The sequence below is a fragment of the Chrysemys picta genome, chromosome 7 (genome assembly GCF_011386835.1).
Source record: "Chrysemys picta bellii isolate R12L10 chromosome 7, ASM1138683v2, whole genome shotgun sequence".
In the NCBI taxonomy this organism is placed as follows: Eukaryota; Metazoa; Chordata; order Testudines; family Emydidae; genus Chrysemys; species Chrysemys picta.
The window spans coordinates 101,763,558-101,778,448 of record NC_088797.1 but is presented as its reverse complement, the minus strand read 5'-3'; the positions used below and the strand labels follow the sequence as shown (position 1 = coordinate 101,778,448).

Here is a 14,891-nt window from a genome sequence, read left to right as displayed (position 1 = left end):
CTTAATTCTATTCAACCTTAGAAAGGACAATGCCTTTCAGAAACTACAAACCTACCTCAACTCATATAAGCTAGAGAATATTCTATGAAATTTGGTATTGCCATATGGCTGAGATCCGATGACATCTAGAGATAATTTAGTGCTTGGCTTTCTGAAATCCTTAATGGTTTAGAAATTATTCATAAATTTTCCCCAAATTTAAATATTATTCCAATTAGGAAAGAACGTTGAAATAAATTACCAACACAAACTCTATCCCGGCATATGTAAATATTATTCTTTTGGCTGGAATAATAATGCAAAAGAGGAGAGGGTTTTTTTATTGAGGAAAAACAGAACTATTCACTGGAAAGAATAAAGAGACTGAAAATTAAAAGCTCAGTACCTAGAGAAGCCTGTAAATTTCACTCCATTAAAAGTTGGTGGCTTCTTCACAGTTGATAGTTTACATCAGGAAATACTAAGTTTCAGAAGTGGCATTTAGTGTTTATCACTGTAAAAGAATCATGTTGAATGTTTAACGGGCATGATAGATTCACCATTGCATTGCTGTTCGCAGATTTCTAGAACCAAAAAAAGGTGAAAAGGCCTTTCAGCTATTGACTCCCAGCGTTAGAAAACTACAGGCACTGTCCACCCTCCTCGTTATTACTTAAAGAAGCTTATACTGTACTCCGCTTCACTTTCAGTGCAGCCCAAAGACACATTTGCTGCACTGTGGTGTGGATTGGGGTGACACTAAACGCTCTGCATACATTTACCAAAGGCCAGTTGGTTTCCTTCGAGGGAGGGAAAAATCACACTGAAGGTAGATTTAATCGGCTGAAACGTGGCAGGCAGAGGCTAAGGGAAGCGGTGACACTGTGGACACGGTTATGGAAAGGGGAGGTGATTGTGAAAGATTCAGCTTTTAGTAAAGCCACTCTATCAGCAAGTTGCCACAAAGGTGCTTTCTAGCGGCTCTTTCCCTAGCAGATCAAAGTCCTAGGTGGCCTCCCCCTGGGATGTCGTCCTCATGAACTCCAGTGGCGCGGATGCTTTCAGCACCACCGCCTTGGACAGCTCCTTGTCTGTCGGGCTCACAGGAGAGCCCAAAGGCGTTATCTGGCTAACGAATCACCGGCCGGGCTTCCACACGCGACACGTTGGAGCCAAGGGGACCAGGCTGAGCCCCTGCTCTCTCTGCCATTCCTCCCCCAGCGCTGTGTGAGCCGCCCTCCCGCGGGCACCGCTCCACTGCCCGGTCCCCGGCCGTCCCAGGCGGGCTCCTTCGCCCGCAGCCATGGCAGAGCAGAGGCAGCAGCAGCAGGAGCGGAGGGAGCCCGACCTGCCCGCCTACTTCGCGGCCCTGGGCTCGGGCAGCCCCAAGCCCAGACAGAAATTCGGTGGCATGTTCTGCAGCGTGGAAGGAGCCTTTGAAAACAAAACGCTGGACTTGGACGCGCTGAGCGGCGGCAGGAGAGGCGCCCAGACCCCGGAGCGAGGGGCGCTCCGCCAGCGCCCCAGCGACTCCCAAGGGCAGAGCGAGAGCGGCGAGGCGCCGGGGAGCCGCAGCGCCCCTGCCCTCACCCCAGCCGGAGCGGAGCCTTCCCCGCCCGCTGCTGGGGCAGCAGGAGACGCGCCCGATGGCTACGCTCAGGTAACCGGGAAGCGGCTGCGCGCTGTGCGCAGAGGCGGCGGCCCGCGCAGCGAGCACATTGCACGGGGAAGCAGCACTTTAGTTTGCAAAACTTTATAGTCAGCGTTACCCCGCGCGCCAGCAATTCAGCCATGGTGGGGGGAGTCTGTAGGGGGCTCAGCGTGGGAGCCCCTACAGAGTCAAATGGGACTCTGACAAAACGCTCAAAGTCAATGGGAGCGTTACCACTGGCTTCGGCGTGCGCTGGGCAAAGCCCGCTGCCCTACTGGCCGGGACCAGCTGCAGGTTGGGACATCCCAGCTGCAAGCCGCTGCCCAGCCTGGCCTGTGATGTTACAGGAAACGGGGATCCAGGCAGAGGCAGCTGCTTTTCCGAGGCCACGCCAGGCTGGGGTGGCTCTGGGGTCTGCTGCGCGGCTCCATTTCATTCCCCTGAATCAATAGCAGCCTCAGCAGAGGAGCGGGTGCCAGGTGCAGATGGATTTTTTCCCTCACTACAAAAGGATTAATGGGTTTGTCAGGCGACCAATTGGCCTCTGACTTTTAAGTGCAGCCCAAATGTATTCCCATCCATGGCCCCTTGGCCCAGAAAACCAGCCCACAGCTGAACTGCCACCGGTGGGGCATGCAGGGGTTCACACCAGGCTTTATACAGAGAGAGACAGACCGACCAAATGAGCCATTTGCCTGCTACCCGGTCACAAGAACATCAGTCTGGCCATGCTCCGTCAGACCAATGGTCCATCTAGTCCAGTTTCCTGACTTCCAATAGTGGCCATGCCAGATGCTTCAGAGGGAGTAAACAGAAAAGGGCAATTTATGGAGTGCCCCGTCCCCTGTTGTCCAAAGGCCAGGGAGGCTTTCCAAGCGGAGGGGTCCATGTTCCACTTCATGTCCCTGAAAAAAGAAGAACAGGAGTACTTGTGGCACCTTAGAGACTAACAAATTTATTAGAGCATAAGCTTTCGTGGACTACAGCCCACTTCTTCGGATGCATATAGAATGGAACATATATTGAGGAGATATATATACACTCTCATATATATATATATGCTCTCTGTATGTGTGTATATATATCTCCTCAATATATGTTCCATTCTATATGCATCCGAAGAAGTGGGCTGTAGTCCACGAAAGCTTATGCTCTAATAAATTTGTTAGTCTCTAAGGTGCCACAAGTACTCCTGTTCTTCTTTTTGCGGATACAGACTAACACGGCTGCTACTCTGAAACCTGTCTTCATGTCCCTGCTGCACTGGAGACCAAACCAGTTCCAGTAAAGTCAATGGGAGCACTGGGAAAGACGCCCTAAGAGTCTGGAAAGGAGTTGATGAACGAGTCTGAGTGCTTCAATGGCAGCAGGGTGGAGCCCTCGATCAGGCCACTAACGGGGTAGAAGCTCAGGGTGCTGATGCGGACAAGCCCCGACTCCCTATGACTCTGATGGGAATTGCTGGAAGGCGGCTTTGAAGAGGAAAGAAAGGCCTATTTGTGCTGACAAGTGATTTGTACCAAATAAGTGTAAAGCCTAAACTTGGTTTACCGGGTGACCCCCCCCCCCCCCCACTCCGTGATGTCAGATGTCAGGGAAGTAAATGAAATCAAGCAGTTTAGAAATCTGCAGAGCATCAATCTTCAGACTTAAGAAAAAGATTCACAGAAATATATGGGGCTAAAAGGGAGTTGCAGGATGGAAACAATGAGCCACTGGCAAGGCTCTGTCTGACACCCACCCTCCCTGGCTCCTGGGGCCCCTGCACACAGAGCCCAGCCATTGCTGGCCCAGGCCCTGGCGGGCGGGCTCTTTCTTGGCAGGCAGGCTGGTGGCGGGGTGGGGAAAGCCGGCTTTTGTTCGCGGTGCCAGGAGAGCAGGGAAGTGGCCGGTGCCTGGGGAAAGGCCCCGGCGGGCTGTCTGCATGGCTGCCTCTCTGGCGGCTGCTGTCGGGGAAGCATGAGCCTGGAATGCTAATCAGGCAGCTGCTAAGCGAGGCTGCGGGGCGGCCAGAGCAGGGGGAGCCACCGAGCTCTCCAAGAACAACAGGCAGCCAGGGAGGGACGCACGCAGACGCCACGAAAAGCCGCCCGCTCCGGCCACTCCGCCGCGGAGAGGTGTCGGCCTGCCAGCCCCAGAGCCAGGAGGGACCCCCGGCCCCGCAGCGCACCTGCCGAGGGTGGATTCCTGCCCCTTGCGCTCGCTCGGAAAGGAGGCAGTTGCGGGAAGATGTCGTACCAAGGCAAGAAGAACATCCCCCGGATCACGGTGAGAGGGAGGCCCAGGCAGCCCGGGGCCTGGCGGGGTGGCGGCTGGAGCTGCTCCCCTTTCCTTTTAGAAGGGCATTTCTCTGTGCCGAGCCCCCCGAGCGGCCTTTTGATTCGCAGCAGCCCGGGGGCTGCGAGCAACCATCGGCCGGGAGCTGCTGGGTTTGCTTCATGGCAGGAGGCGGGAGGGTGATGGAGCCGTAATAACTTATCCAGCACCCTGGCAGCGGTCAGAGGACAGGGGCAGTAAAGGACAAACGTGCGGCACCCGGGCAGCGCGGAGAAGGAGACGCGGGCGGTGGGGTTAGTTCATGCTCCGTTTAAGATTGGGGACGGCAGGAGATGCTAGCGGAGCAGCTCTCTAGCGAGTCCTGTGACTGCGTCTCAGCCATGGCGGTGCTGCGTGCCCTGTAATCCAGGCGCTGGGTCTGGGCGGCGGGGGGAGGAGGGCTGGCCTGGCCGTATCAAATATTTCTCTGCTGCATTCCCCAGATCTCAGCGGAGACAATCATGCCCCAGTAGAAGGGTCCCTGGCAAGGAGCTCGGACAGTCAGCAAACACGTTAGGAAAACAATGCGCATGGTGAGGTTGCAGATACCTGCCAAGTCCCAGAGAAGCCTGAGAGTAGGGGCTTTTCCCGACTCCGGGAGGAAGAGGAGAATGTGTGTTGATCAGCAGCTTTGCAAATCATTCAGGCCATTGAAGCTGCTTTATTTCTGCTAAGAAGCTGGCACTCCCTTGTTTCCTAGCTCATGCCTTTTCAGGCCCTAATTTCTCATAAAGGGTTGATGGGCCCGAAGGACACAGCAGTTTGAATGGCCTGTCGTTAGAGAGCAACATCTTTTCTCCCAGCCTAGGAGTTCAGAAAATAAAAAATAACATGATTGACTAAGCATGGACTTTGATAACTTTGGACTTGCTTATGTGCCTAAGATGAAGTGTCTATTCGAATTTCATGTATTTATTCCCTCAGTTTAGGTTGCCGGGCCATATTTTTGCCTGGTTCTATAACATTTGAGGGTGATTGGGAAAAGAATAATTATTATTAATAATTAGTATTTTTGAAATATAGTTCTAAAGCATCATTTATAGATACATTATTCCTTAAACAAGACGGGATGTGGGTTTTAGTTCTGAAATGAAATCAGACCGGGTAGAGCAAAACAGGAGGAGTTTGAAAGAGTATTCTTGGGGTTGACATTAGGCCTTTGTTACTACAAGCTTCCTATGAAAGCCCTTTGGAGAATTAGCATGGTCCTTTGTTGAACATAACCTGGCTTGAACTCAGAGAGGTTTATGCAGCATTATATTCTCAGGAAGAGGCCCTTGTACAACATTAGGCATCTGCTTTTCAGTTCTTGTGTACACCTGCTTATTCTCTTTCACACACCAGGGCAGCCATGTTACCTAAAAGACTACAAATATTGCTTTTTAAAAGAAAGGCAAACACACACATCTTTGAGTCTGGAGGGTCTATTCTGCAGGATTGCCAGCTTATACAGTATTTGAAAATTAACAGAAATAAAATTAAACAACATATGATTTGATATATTTAATGGGGACTTAATGTTTACTTTTCGGAGTAGCAGCCGTGTTAGTCTGTATCCGCAAAAAGAACAGGAGTACTTGTGGCACCTTAGAGACTAACAAATTTATTAGAGCATAAGCTTTCGTGGACTACAGCTCACTTCTTAATTTGTTAGTCTGTAAGGTGCCACAAGTACTCCTGTTCTTTTTTTAATGTTTACTGTCTTCTTTCCCCATCAGCCCTGATCCCAAGAGTCTTCTTACTCCTGGTTCATAAACCCATATCCTCTGGTCCAGCCTGTAAACCCAAAATACTAAAAAGCGAGAATACTGTAGCTATGGGATCTCATGCTCATTCATTACAGTGGGCCTCACTCCATCCTCCATCTCTCATCACTGTTGTGTTGTGGAGGAATATGCTACCCCTCAGATCCCTATCACTGTTGTAATAGGAGCCTCCTTACCCTGATTGTCAGGACTTTTGTGGAGGTGAGAAGATACCTTTGGGCAGCATGATTTCTTCTTCTTCTTGGCTGGTGGGCTCTAAAATAAAGCCACTCAAAGGGAGAGCGAAATAACCCTGAGTCCCCTTTAAAAGTGTCCATTGAGTAAGTGACATTGAGTAAGCCAGAGAGAATCAGCCTGTATATGTGACAGGTTGTAAGGGACTTGGTGAGTTCAGTAAAAGCTCGTTAAGAACATCTGGCATTCTGTAGTTGTTACAGAGTGGATGTGCTCTCAGAGCAGGGAGTGGCCTGTATATTTGCATAGTGGAGGAGGCCAATAGCGCTCCCCAGGGTCAGTGAATGTGGTGGCTCTTTTTGACTGGGAAGCAAGAAAAATAGTTGAAAAAAAGACTAAGGGCTGTGAAATATAAATGAAATATGTTTTGGAGTTTTCATAAACACAGCAAAATTGCTTCATAGCTTTATTCATACCCCTTTGGCCCACAGTAAAAAATCAAGGCCCAGAAGTGGTGTTCTGTGATTAATTTTATAATTACACATTTCTCCAGTCCTGTAATCCACTCTCCCAGACTGTATTGTCACATGTTGTTGCATCCAGCAATTATTTTTAAATGTGCATCAGAATCCTTAGCAGTGGCCATTGTAGGCTGGGAGTAAATTCTCTAGAGTCACTGTAGAGGTCACAGTTGGAGAAAAAAATGTTATCAACTATGCTCCAGTTTCACATTTAAAAATATGAGCCTGATCCTATATTTTCTTATGCATCTAAAATGCCCAGTGTGGAAAATGATGGTGACTAGTGAAGAATTCTTTGACTAATGTCAGAATCCTTTGGGATCTGTGAAGCCCGTGGCTGCAGGAAAATCTGATTTTGAGAACCTGGAAATGTTATAGTTAATCTCCACTTCCTTTTATAACAGTGGGCGCCTAGTCCTTTTCCTTGCAAAGAGAACCTAGAAAATGTAAACTGCTACAAATCAGTTGCTAGAGTTGAAAATTTCTCATTGATTTCCAAAAGATCACAGCCACTCCATTAGCTCCTCTAAAGCTGGCCTTTAAGATCTGTGACACTCACATTGATTCCTCAGTTTCTGTGAGAACCTCAGACCAGTTGCCATGTGTAGAAGGGCAGTACCACTTTGGATGCCCCTAATATTGCTAGGCCAGGTGCAAGCTGCCTCCCAGCCTGCTGTCTGCAAATATGATGCTCCTCAGCTTAGCAGTCAAAGTGGAGACTGGCCACAATGAGGCACCTCAATGTCATGAGAAACAGCATGGTGTAGTGGGCTAACACAGCACTGAGAGCAAGTAACACTTGCATTCCAATCCCAGTTCTGACACTGACTTCATCTGTGGCCTCAGTCAGCTACTTAAACTTTCTGCTTCAGTCTTCCCATCAGTGAAATAGGAAGAGTAATAGTTACCTTCCTCAGAAAGAGGTTATGATAACTTATTGAATTGATGTTTTCAAGTCACTTATATAAGTGCTAAAATTCATCCGAATGCACAGAAAATCTGCCAGTACCAGCATTTGGGGGAGGCCAAGCAGCCCCACATCCATGGCTTAGGTGCACAACTATCCCTTGCAAACCCTTTTAAAAATGTTGGCAAATATGCACAGACTGCAGTTTAAATAACTGGTCTCCACATCTGCAGAAGGAGGCTGGTAGTGGCCCTTTGTCTCTTACTTATATAAAATGAGTCAGTTAAGTGTAAGTTTACCAAAAGGGTCATTACATCAACCCTCTCCAAAACCAGCAAGATGGCCTTCTGCTTGTTAATGTTGGGCAGGAGTCATTTATATTGGAAGGTGGAGAACAAAATGTTTTGCAGAGCTACTTAAAGCTGTGAAGGGAATTGTGCATGTGCAATTAATGAAAAAAAATGAGTAATAAGTAATGTGCACTGTAGTATGTGAATGTTTTATTGTAACTTTGCCTTAATATATTATTTTTAAATTACTCCTTACATCTTCTGTGTGGCATACAGTTCTCTAGGCTTGTGCTGTGAAAAATATAGATTAAATCCCCTTTCTGGTTGATTTAAAGATGTTAAAACATTCTCTATTTGTATGTAAAATATATGTTATTTTAGTTTTAATACTTTTTATACTTCTGTATGTGGAATACAGTCAGGCTTTGCTATAAAATAGTTTGGGTGTATTTTTTAAACTAAATTGGACTAATAGACGTGCAAAATAATTTGTCTCAGACTTTAACTGCAGCAGGCAATTATAGATTATTATGCATGAAGGCCTGTAATGAGTAAAACAACTTCTAAATAAAATAATTTTGGGAAACATATTTTTTTCCATTAGAGTGACCGGCTTCTAATCAAAGGAGGAAAGATCGTCAATGATGATCAATCATTTTATGCTGATATCTATGTGGAAGACGGTTTGATAAAGTAAGTTACTTAAGAAATATTTTGTATTACAATTTCCATACTTAACATTGTTGGTGCAATTTAATATGAATAATCATTTCCAGAGACCCCTTTAATTTTCTCAGAAATATGTTCAAAATATCCTTTTGGAAAAAAATCAATAGTTCATAGGGCATTGGAAGAAAAAGCTGAAAGGAATATTTCCTTTCTTGAGTTCTAGCTGTGTTCTTGAAGGCAACAAGTAAAATGATCTTAGTCCCTATTGATCTTACTTCCTTAGTAGTTACTATCAAATTTATGGTCACTGTTAGTACTAATTGAGTGGTCTAAGACTACATGAATGAAGAGAGGTTGGGGTCACATTTGATGCCCTGAAATGGGCTGGCCTGTGGGGCTGGTATTGGTGGTCTGCACTGCCATCCAGGAGACGTCGATCTGCTCAATCCCATCCTAGAGCTGAGAAAGTTTTGGGGGCAGTGCTTTGCAAGTGGAGATGAGAGACTGGCTCACAATTCTCAAGAGCAACAGCTATGGGTCTCAATGAAATTTCATCCAATCTTCCATTGCCAGAAGGATGGTGACTGTGATATGAGGCCTCACAAGAGAAGGGGCATCTAAGTAAGGAGAAAATGGGAGAAACTTAGAGCTCCATTAGGGTTCTGAGGACCCCAACTATCCCCCATTTCCCAAAGGAGAGCATAACTGATGTGCATTGGCAGCACAGTGTGGAAAAGCTTACAGAAACGGACATGAGCACACACACATACTCACTTTTAACAGGAAGTTAATACATTTTTGTTCAAATGTTATTTGCAGCTAATAGAACTTCTTAATGCTGTTTTTAGGCAAATTGGAGAAAACCTGATAGTTCCTGGTGGCGTCAAAACTCTTGATGCCTATGGCCAGTTAGTTATGCCAGGAGGAATAGATGTCCACACTAGACTACAAATGCCTGTGATGGGAATGACCTCTGCTGATGACTTCTATCAAGGCACAAAAGCAGCCCTAGCAGGAGGAACCACCATGATACGTAAGTAGCATTATTGCAATGACTCTAAGAAGTACATCTTTCAAAAAGCAAACGCGGTGTCCCACCATCGAAAAGATTGCTCAGTGTCAGTTAACACAGGAGTGAGACTTTAGTTCTGACCAGGTTAGTTACAATTGTACCATGTATTAAGTTTCCTTTAATAAACTCTGTTTTGTTATATGTTCCTTTTTAAAAGATAAAGATTCTACTTATTATGAGGCCCTTTCACCTTTATCGTTGTAAGCAATACAGGGCACCTTTTTACCTGGGCCTTTTTAAACAGATGGTCACAGAAAATTAATCTTTATATACCGTGCTTTTTGTAGGTGGAGAAAGAAAAGTGACTTGGTTATGAAATCAAATATTGCACTAGTTTCCAGCTCTGGGGTTGTGAGAGCAAATACTTTTGAGGTTCAAAGTAAAAATGATTTTGATTTACTCAATCTGATCCCAAGTAGACTTTACAAAACCAACACACAGTTCAGTCCAGTGTTTGCTCACTGGAGGCACAGAACTGAACTATAAATGGTCTCACAGGTTAATACTGATGAGCATAGGTAGGTGTAGTGGGAAATACAATACCTATGCATGACTGCCATTGCTAAAGTCAAAGGAAGCTGTGCACAAATATCTAAGAGCAGAATTTGGCCCCTTGCATGTATATGATAGCACATACCTGTCTCACATCACCATATTATCTATACACAAGGGGATGAATTCAGGTTGTACTGTTAGCCACAACTTGGAATTGACTTGTTTTGCTGTTTTTTGTCTCAGTCTTAATGGTAGTTAAACACAGTTCGGAAGCTTTCATATTCCTCATTTTTAATTATAGAATAATTTGCATTAAAATGTCTCCTTCCTACCATAGAAAACTGTTAGACAAATGCATATTTATGGGCATTATAATAATGTCCCTGTGTTACTCCATCATATAAAGGCTGCTGACACTCTGCTCTATTTCTTCAGTTGACCATGTATTCCCTGACTCTGGAATGAATCTGCTTGCTGCATATGACCAATGGAGAGAGTGTGCTGATAACAAAGCCTGTTGTGATTATTCACTGCATATTGACATCACACGCTGGCATGAGAGCATAAAAGAGGAACTGGAAGCTCTAGTGAAAGACAAAGGTAAGGACAAAAAGACCAGTGTTCTACTAACCTAGTTACCAGCAAGAATGAAAGCTGACACAAGAAAAAAGATCAGCTACTTTTTAGGGCAATATGCATGCCTCTAACATCAAGAAATCGCCGTTGGTAGTGCAAGACAAAATTCTTGGGCCCAGTTCTGAAGTCCTTACACTGTTAAGACTCCCACTGACTATACTGGAGATTTATCTGTGTACGGAATTTCAGGATTGGGCCCACAGGGCCAAATTGTGCAACATTACTTCACTTGCGTAATAAAGTGGACATCAAGGGATTAACTGGGTTACTCAGAGTATTATGGGTTGGCGCCATGCTCCATACCTGCTTCGCTTCTTGTTTAGTTAGTGGGTGCTTCCCCATTCCCAGCCACTCTGTAATATAATAGGAATAAAGCAGCCCATTCCCAGCCTGCAGTACTGAATATAAAGTGTATTTCTTGTGCACTGACAGTCCCTTCACAAAAACTTACACCTGTAGTTCTTGTATATAAGAACCCGTGGCTATCTACCCAGTAGACATTGTCTACTGAAGAACTCACCCACCACAGGATTATGCATTTCACTAATATGTCGCGTTAGTCACATATTTGGGGCTGGTTTTTTTGCGCTCAGAAGTGCCTACACAAATCTAATTGGCTTCAATGGCAATTGCAGTCATACATTCAGGGACAGAATTTGTCAGTTAACACAGAAATTGTTAATTAATCTTCCATTAAAATTCTCAGTGGTAGTCAAGGAAGCAGCTATTCAAAGCTGAAACCAGACATTTTTCATACTTACCCATATATAGTAATAAAATGGAGAGAATTTCATAGTGTGACTATAATTTAAAAACCATTGTGGTTTTTATCTACATAAAAACAGTATAAAGCAATACAATAGAAATTAACATGCTAGGCCCCAACACTAAGTGAATCAGAGTACACATTAGATAGAAACGAGTTATGCATTTTGTTATGCAATGCAGTATACATAAGTGTTGTATATGTAGTTCTATAACTAAAGGACATTGTTTTGAATGTAGTGCTTTTGGCTTTAATTTGTACTTTCAGCATTAATAAAATGATTCAAATATAGCACCTAGAAATGAGCCAGCATTGCAGCTTAGAATTCAAACCTGTTTGTGGAAAGGGTTAAGATTCAGATCCATGAAACTGAACTCACCTGTGTGGTTTTGGTTCCAAGTTGGATCTAAAACTAAAAAATGGGTTGTTTATTGGTTCTGGTTTAAATGCATCCAAAAACCAATGACGGTACAGCATCTTTCATGAACTACAACATTTGGGGCCCAAATCTCATAAGAACAAGTTTTCATGCCCTTTAGTCCAAATCTGAACCCTAGCCTTGCTTCAATCTCAATCCTCAACACTAGTCTAAAAACCTTACCTAGATCTGAATACCACTCTTTCCGTCCCTCTCTAGTAGACATGAGTGATTTGTTTTCAGCTGTGACAATAAATACACATGTAATTTATTTTTTTAAAGGTGTGAACTCCTTTCTAGTTTTCATGGCTTATAAAGACAAGCTCCAGTGCACTGATGCCCAGGTAACACAGAATAACTGAAATGCAATAAAAGTAATCAACTACACTTTTTATAAACTGTGACCAGTCTGACATTAGGAAATTCTTTCCTTCCTTCCTGACAGATGTATGAAATATTCAGCATTATTCGCGACCTGGGTGCCATTGCCCAAGTGCATGCTGAAAATGGAGACATCATTGACGAGGTATAGTAAATGTATTGTGACAGACCCAGACCAGTGGGGTACAGGAGTCTGGTAGAGGGCAAATATACTGGTCACTGGATGAGTAGTTTTCTGTTCCCTGAGTGACCAGAGCAGGGGCTGCACTAGAGTAATCAGGAACCTGCTAGAACCAGTTAAGGCAGGTAGGCTAATTAGGACACCTGGAGCCAATTAAGAAGAAGCTGCTAGAATCAATTAAGGCAGGCTAATCAGGGCACCTGGGTTTTAAAAGGAGCTCACTTCAGTTTGTGGTGTGAGTGTGAGGAGCTGGGAGCAAGAGGTGCAAGGAACTGAGAGGGTGAGGGTGTGCTGCTGGAGGACTGAGGTGCAAAGCGTTATCAGACACCAGGAGGAAGGTCCTGTGGTGAGAATAAGGAAGGTGTTTGGAGGAGGCCATGGGGAAGTAGCCCACGGAGTTGTAGCTGTCATGCAGCTGTTACAGGAGGCACTATAGACAGCTGCAGTCCACAGGGCCCTGGGCTGGAACCTGGAGTAGAGGGTGGGCCTGGGTTCCCCCCAAACCTCTGAATTGACCTGGACTGTGGGTTCTTCCAGAGGGGAAGGTCTCTGGGCTGTTCCCCAATCCACATGGTGAATTTCTGAGGCAAGAAAATCTGCCAGTAAGCGCAGGACCCACCAAGCTAGAGGAGGAACTTTGTCACAGTATCCATTTAAATAAAAAACTGGCCACAATATTAATTTAGGCCAAAATGCTGCCCTGAAATGAAGTGGCTGCACAACAGGCAGTAGGGGGCAGAGCAGTGCCAGACACATTTCCAGCATTTGAGTCATCCTGCCAACTCAGGAACAAGTGATACAAAGCTGGCCAGGAGGCATACATTGCTGGGGACCCCTGGCTATTTCTGTGAAAAGAATCATCCTATGTTCCACTAGTGCATGCTGCCAGTCATAGTATCACCCAGCTCATGCTCCTATTGAAATTATTGGCAAAACTTTCATTGACTTCAGTGGCTGAGTTAAGGAAACATGAGAGCCCTGGAAATGAACTTCAAGGATATTTGCAAAAGGGAATATAGATGGTACAGAAATAAAAATTCCATACATTTGCCTGTAGAGCAAACCTTCTTGGGTCTGCAGTGTAGTGGCCAGCGCAGAAGCTGGTCTCTCTCCTCAGTATTCCCTGCAGTGTTAGGTCGGTATTCTGCCCTGCTAAGGCATGTGGTGAGTAGAGGGAGGGTGCTCTCTACATCTTCTTCCCTGCCTAGTCCACCCACCCACACAACTAGGCAGGATGTGGCCTTTAGGATAATCTGATTACCTGAGCTTTGGAGGGAGTGGACTGGCAGCAAAGCCTGTTGTGACATCATATATTGGCAGAAGAGCTTGGAAGGATCTCTGGAGTCCTTACTAAAAGCAGAGGCATCATGCTGACTGTTTGCATCCAGTTGGTTATCATCACAGGTACATTTATAACAGCTACCTGCAGAAAATTAGGGCTTCTTACTTCTCTAAACTGTGCCCGCTTTTGGAGATGTTTTATTCTCATTTTATTTAAAAATCGAAGGCTCTAGCCCTGAACATTCAATAGATTTGAGGCTTTCACAGTAGCGTAATTTCAGCTGGATATATAGTTCCAAATGTAGGGGCAAATAGTAACAAGGGAGTATTTTGCATTCAAAATTTGTATTGATTTTCATTCTACCTATCTCTAGTCTAGCATAGAAAAATGTGAAATAGATGTTAGGAATATACAATGCAGAATAGAAATAAACCTGTCATTCATTCCAAATGAGAATCAGGTAACTGAATGCACAGTATTATATAAGAGAGGACTTTATAATTAAATGCCATTTCTCAACACTTCAAGTGGCCTTTTTGTACCGAACAGGCCTGAACTTAATACCAGTTTTCCCCACTAGGATTTTTCATTCTCCTTAGCTGGCTGTTAAACATAATGTGATCCCAAGCAGTTTAATATCTTTACAAGTATTTATTTAAGCTGCAAGTGATAACATTAGAGCCCTGGAGGTGAACTTCCAGGATATCTGCAAAAGGAGCATGGATGGTACAGAAATAAAAAATCCATAAATTTGGCAGCAGACTGTCCACAGAGGGCAGCAGAAAATTACAGAATCCATCCCTCCACTGATGATGGATAGGAGTCAGCACTGCACAAAATGTGGATGCTAGCTAAGAAGGGGTGGGGCCAGGAGAAGTCAAAGAATGTGCTGATTCAGCATATCCCCAGAACAGCTTCTGCTGATGGGAATAATTAGCAACAGCAATTATTGCAATTGTGCAATTTAAAGCTGTCCTTCCCCAGCAAAAACCCTGAGAGAGGGCAAACAATGGAAATACTCTTGGGTGGCTCCTCATATGATGCAGAGGGCCAAGATGGAACAAGGAGGTGTAAAATATACATGGTTATATCTGTTTGATTAGTTGTGGAAAAATGGCATTTAACATGCACCTGCACTCTGCCCACCAGTCCATCTTTGCTGGGAATGCCTCCAACATTCCATGCTGTGAGCAGCTTCAAACAGCCACATTCCCTCCTGCCCCTGAACAGGCTATTAAAGAAACATTTCCTTCATCTTTCCCCACTCCCCGCAACATGGGATTTTCGTGACAAACATTACAGTGGCCTGAGGGTCAGGACAGGCAGTAGTCAGCCCTTCAGCAATGACAGGTTTAGGATCGTATATCTTGCTCTCTTTCAGAGCTGC

The 14,891-nt window shown here is 45.0% G+C and overlaps 1 protein-coding gene across 2 annotated transcripts in view; it reads left to right on the top strand.

The window, feature by feature from the left end:
- The first annotated feature begins 1,202 nt into the window (after positions 1-1,202).
- DPYSL4 (dihydropyrimidinase like 4) overlaps positions 1,203-14,891 on the top strand; it is a 28,815-nt gene continuing 15,126 nt past the window's right edge. The window contains exons 1-6 of one of the 2 annotated variants that reach the window (XM_042856758.2): positions 1,203-1,639; positions 8,209-8,297; positions 9,122-9,306; positions 10,276-10,440; positions 11,943-12,004; positions 12,106-12,186. In XM_042856758.2, coding sequence (XP_042712692.2) covers positions 1,283-1,639; positions 8,209-8,297; positions 9,122-9,306; positions 10,276-10,440; positions 11,943-12,004; positions 12,106-12,186 — 939 coding nt within the window. In that variant the 5' untranslated portion in view covers positions 1,203-1,282. Of the gene's footprint in view, positions 1,640-3,316; positions 3,899-8,208; positions 8,298-9,121; positions 9,307-10,275; positions 10,441-11,942; positions 12,005-12,105; positions 12,187-14,891 lie in introns of those variants that run through there. The other variant, XM_005305314.5, reaches the window with a different exon arrangement.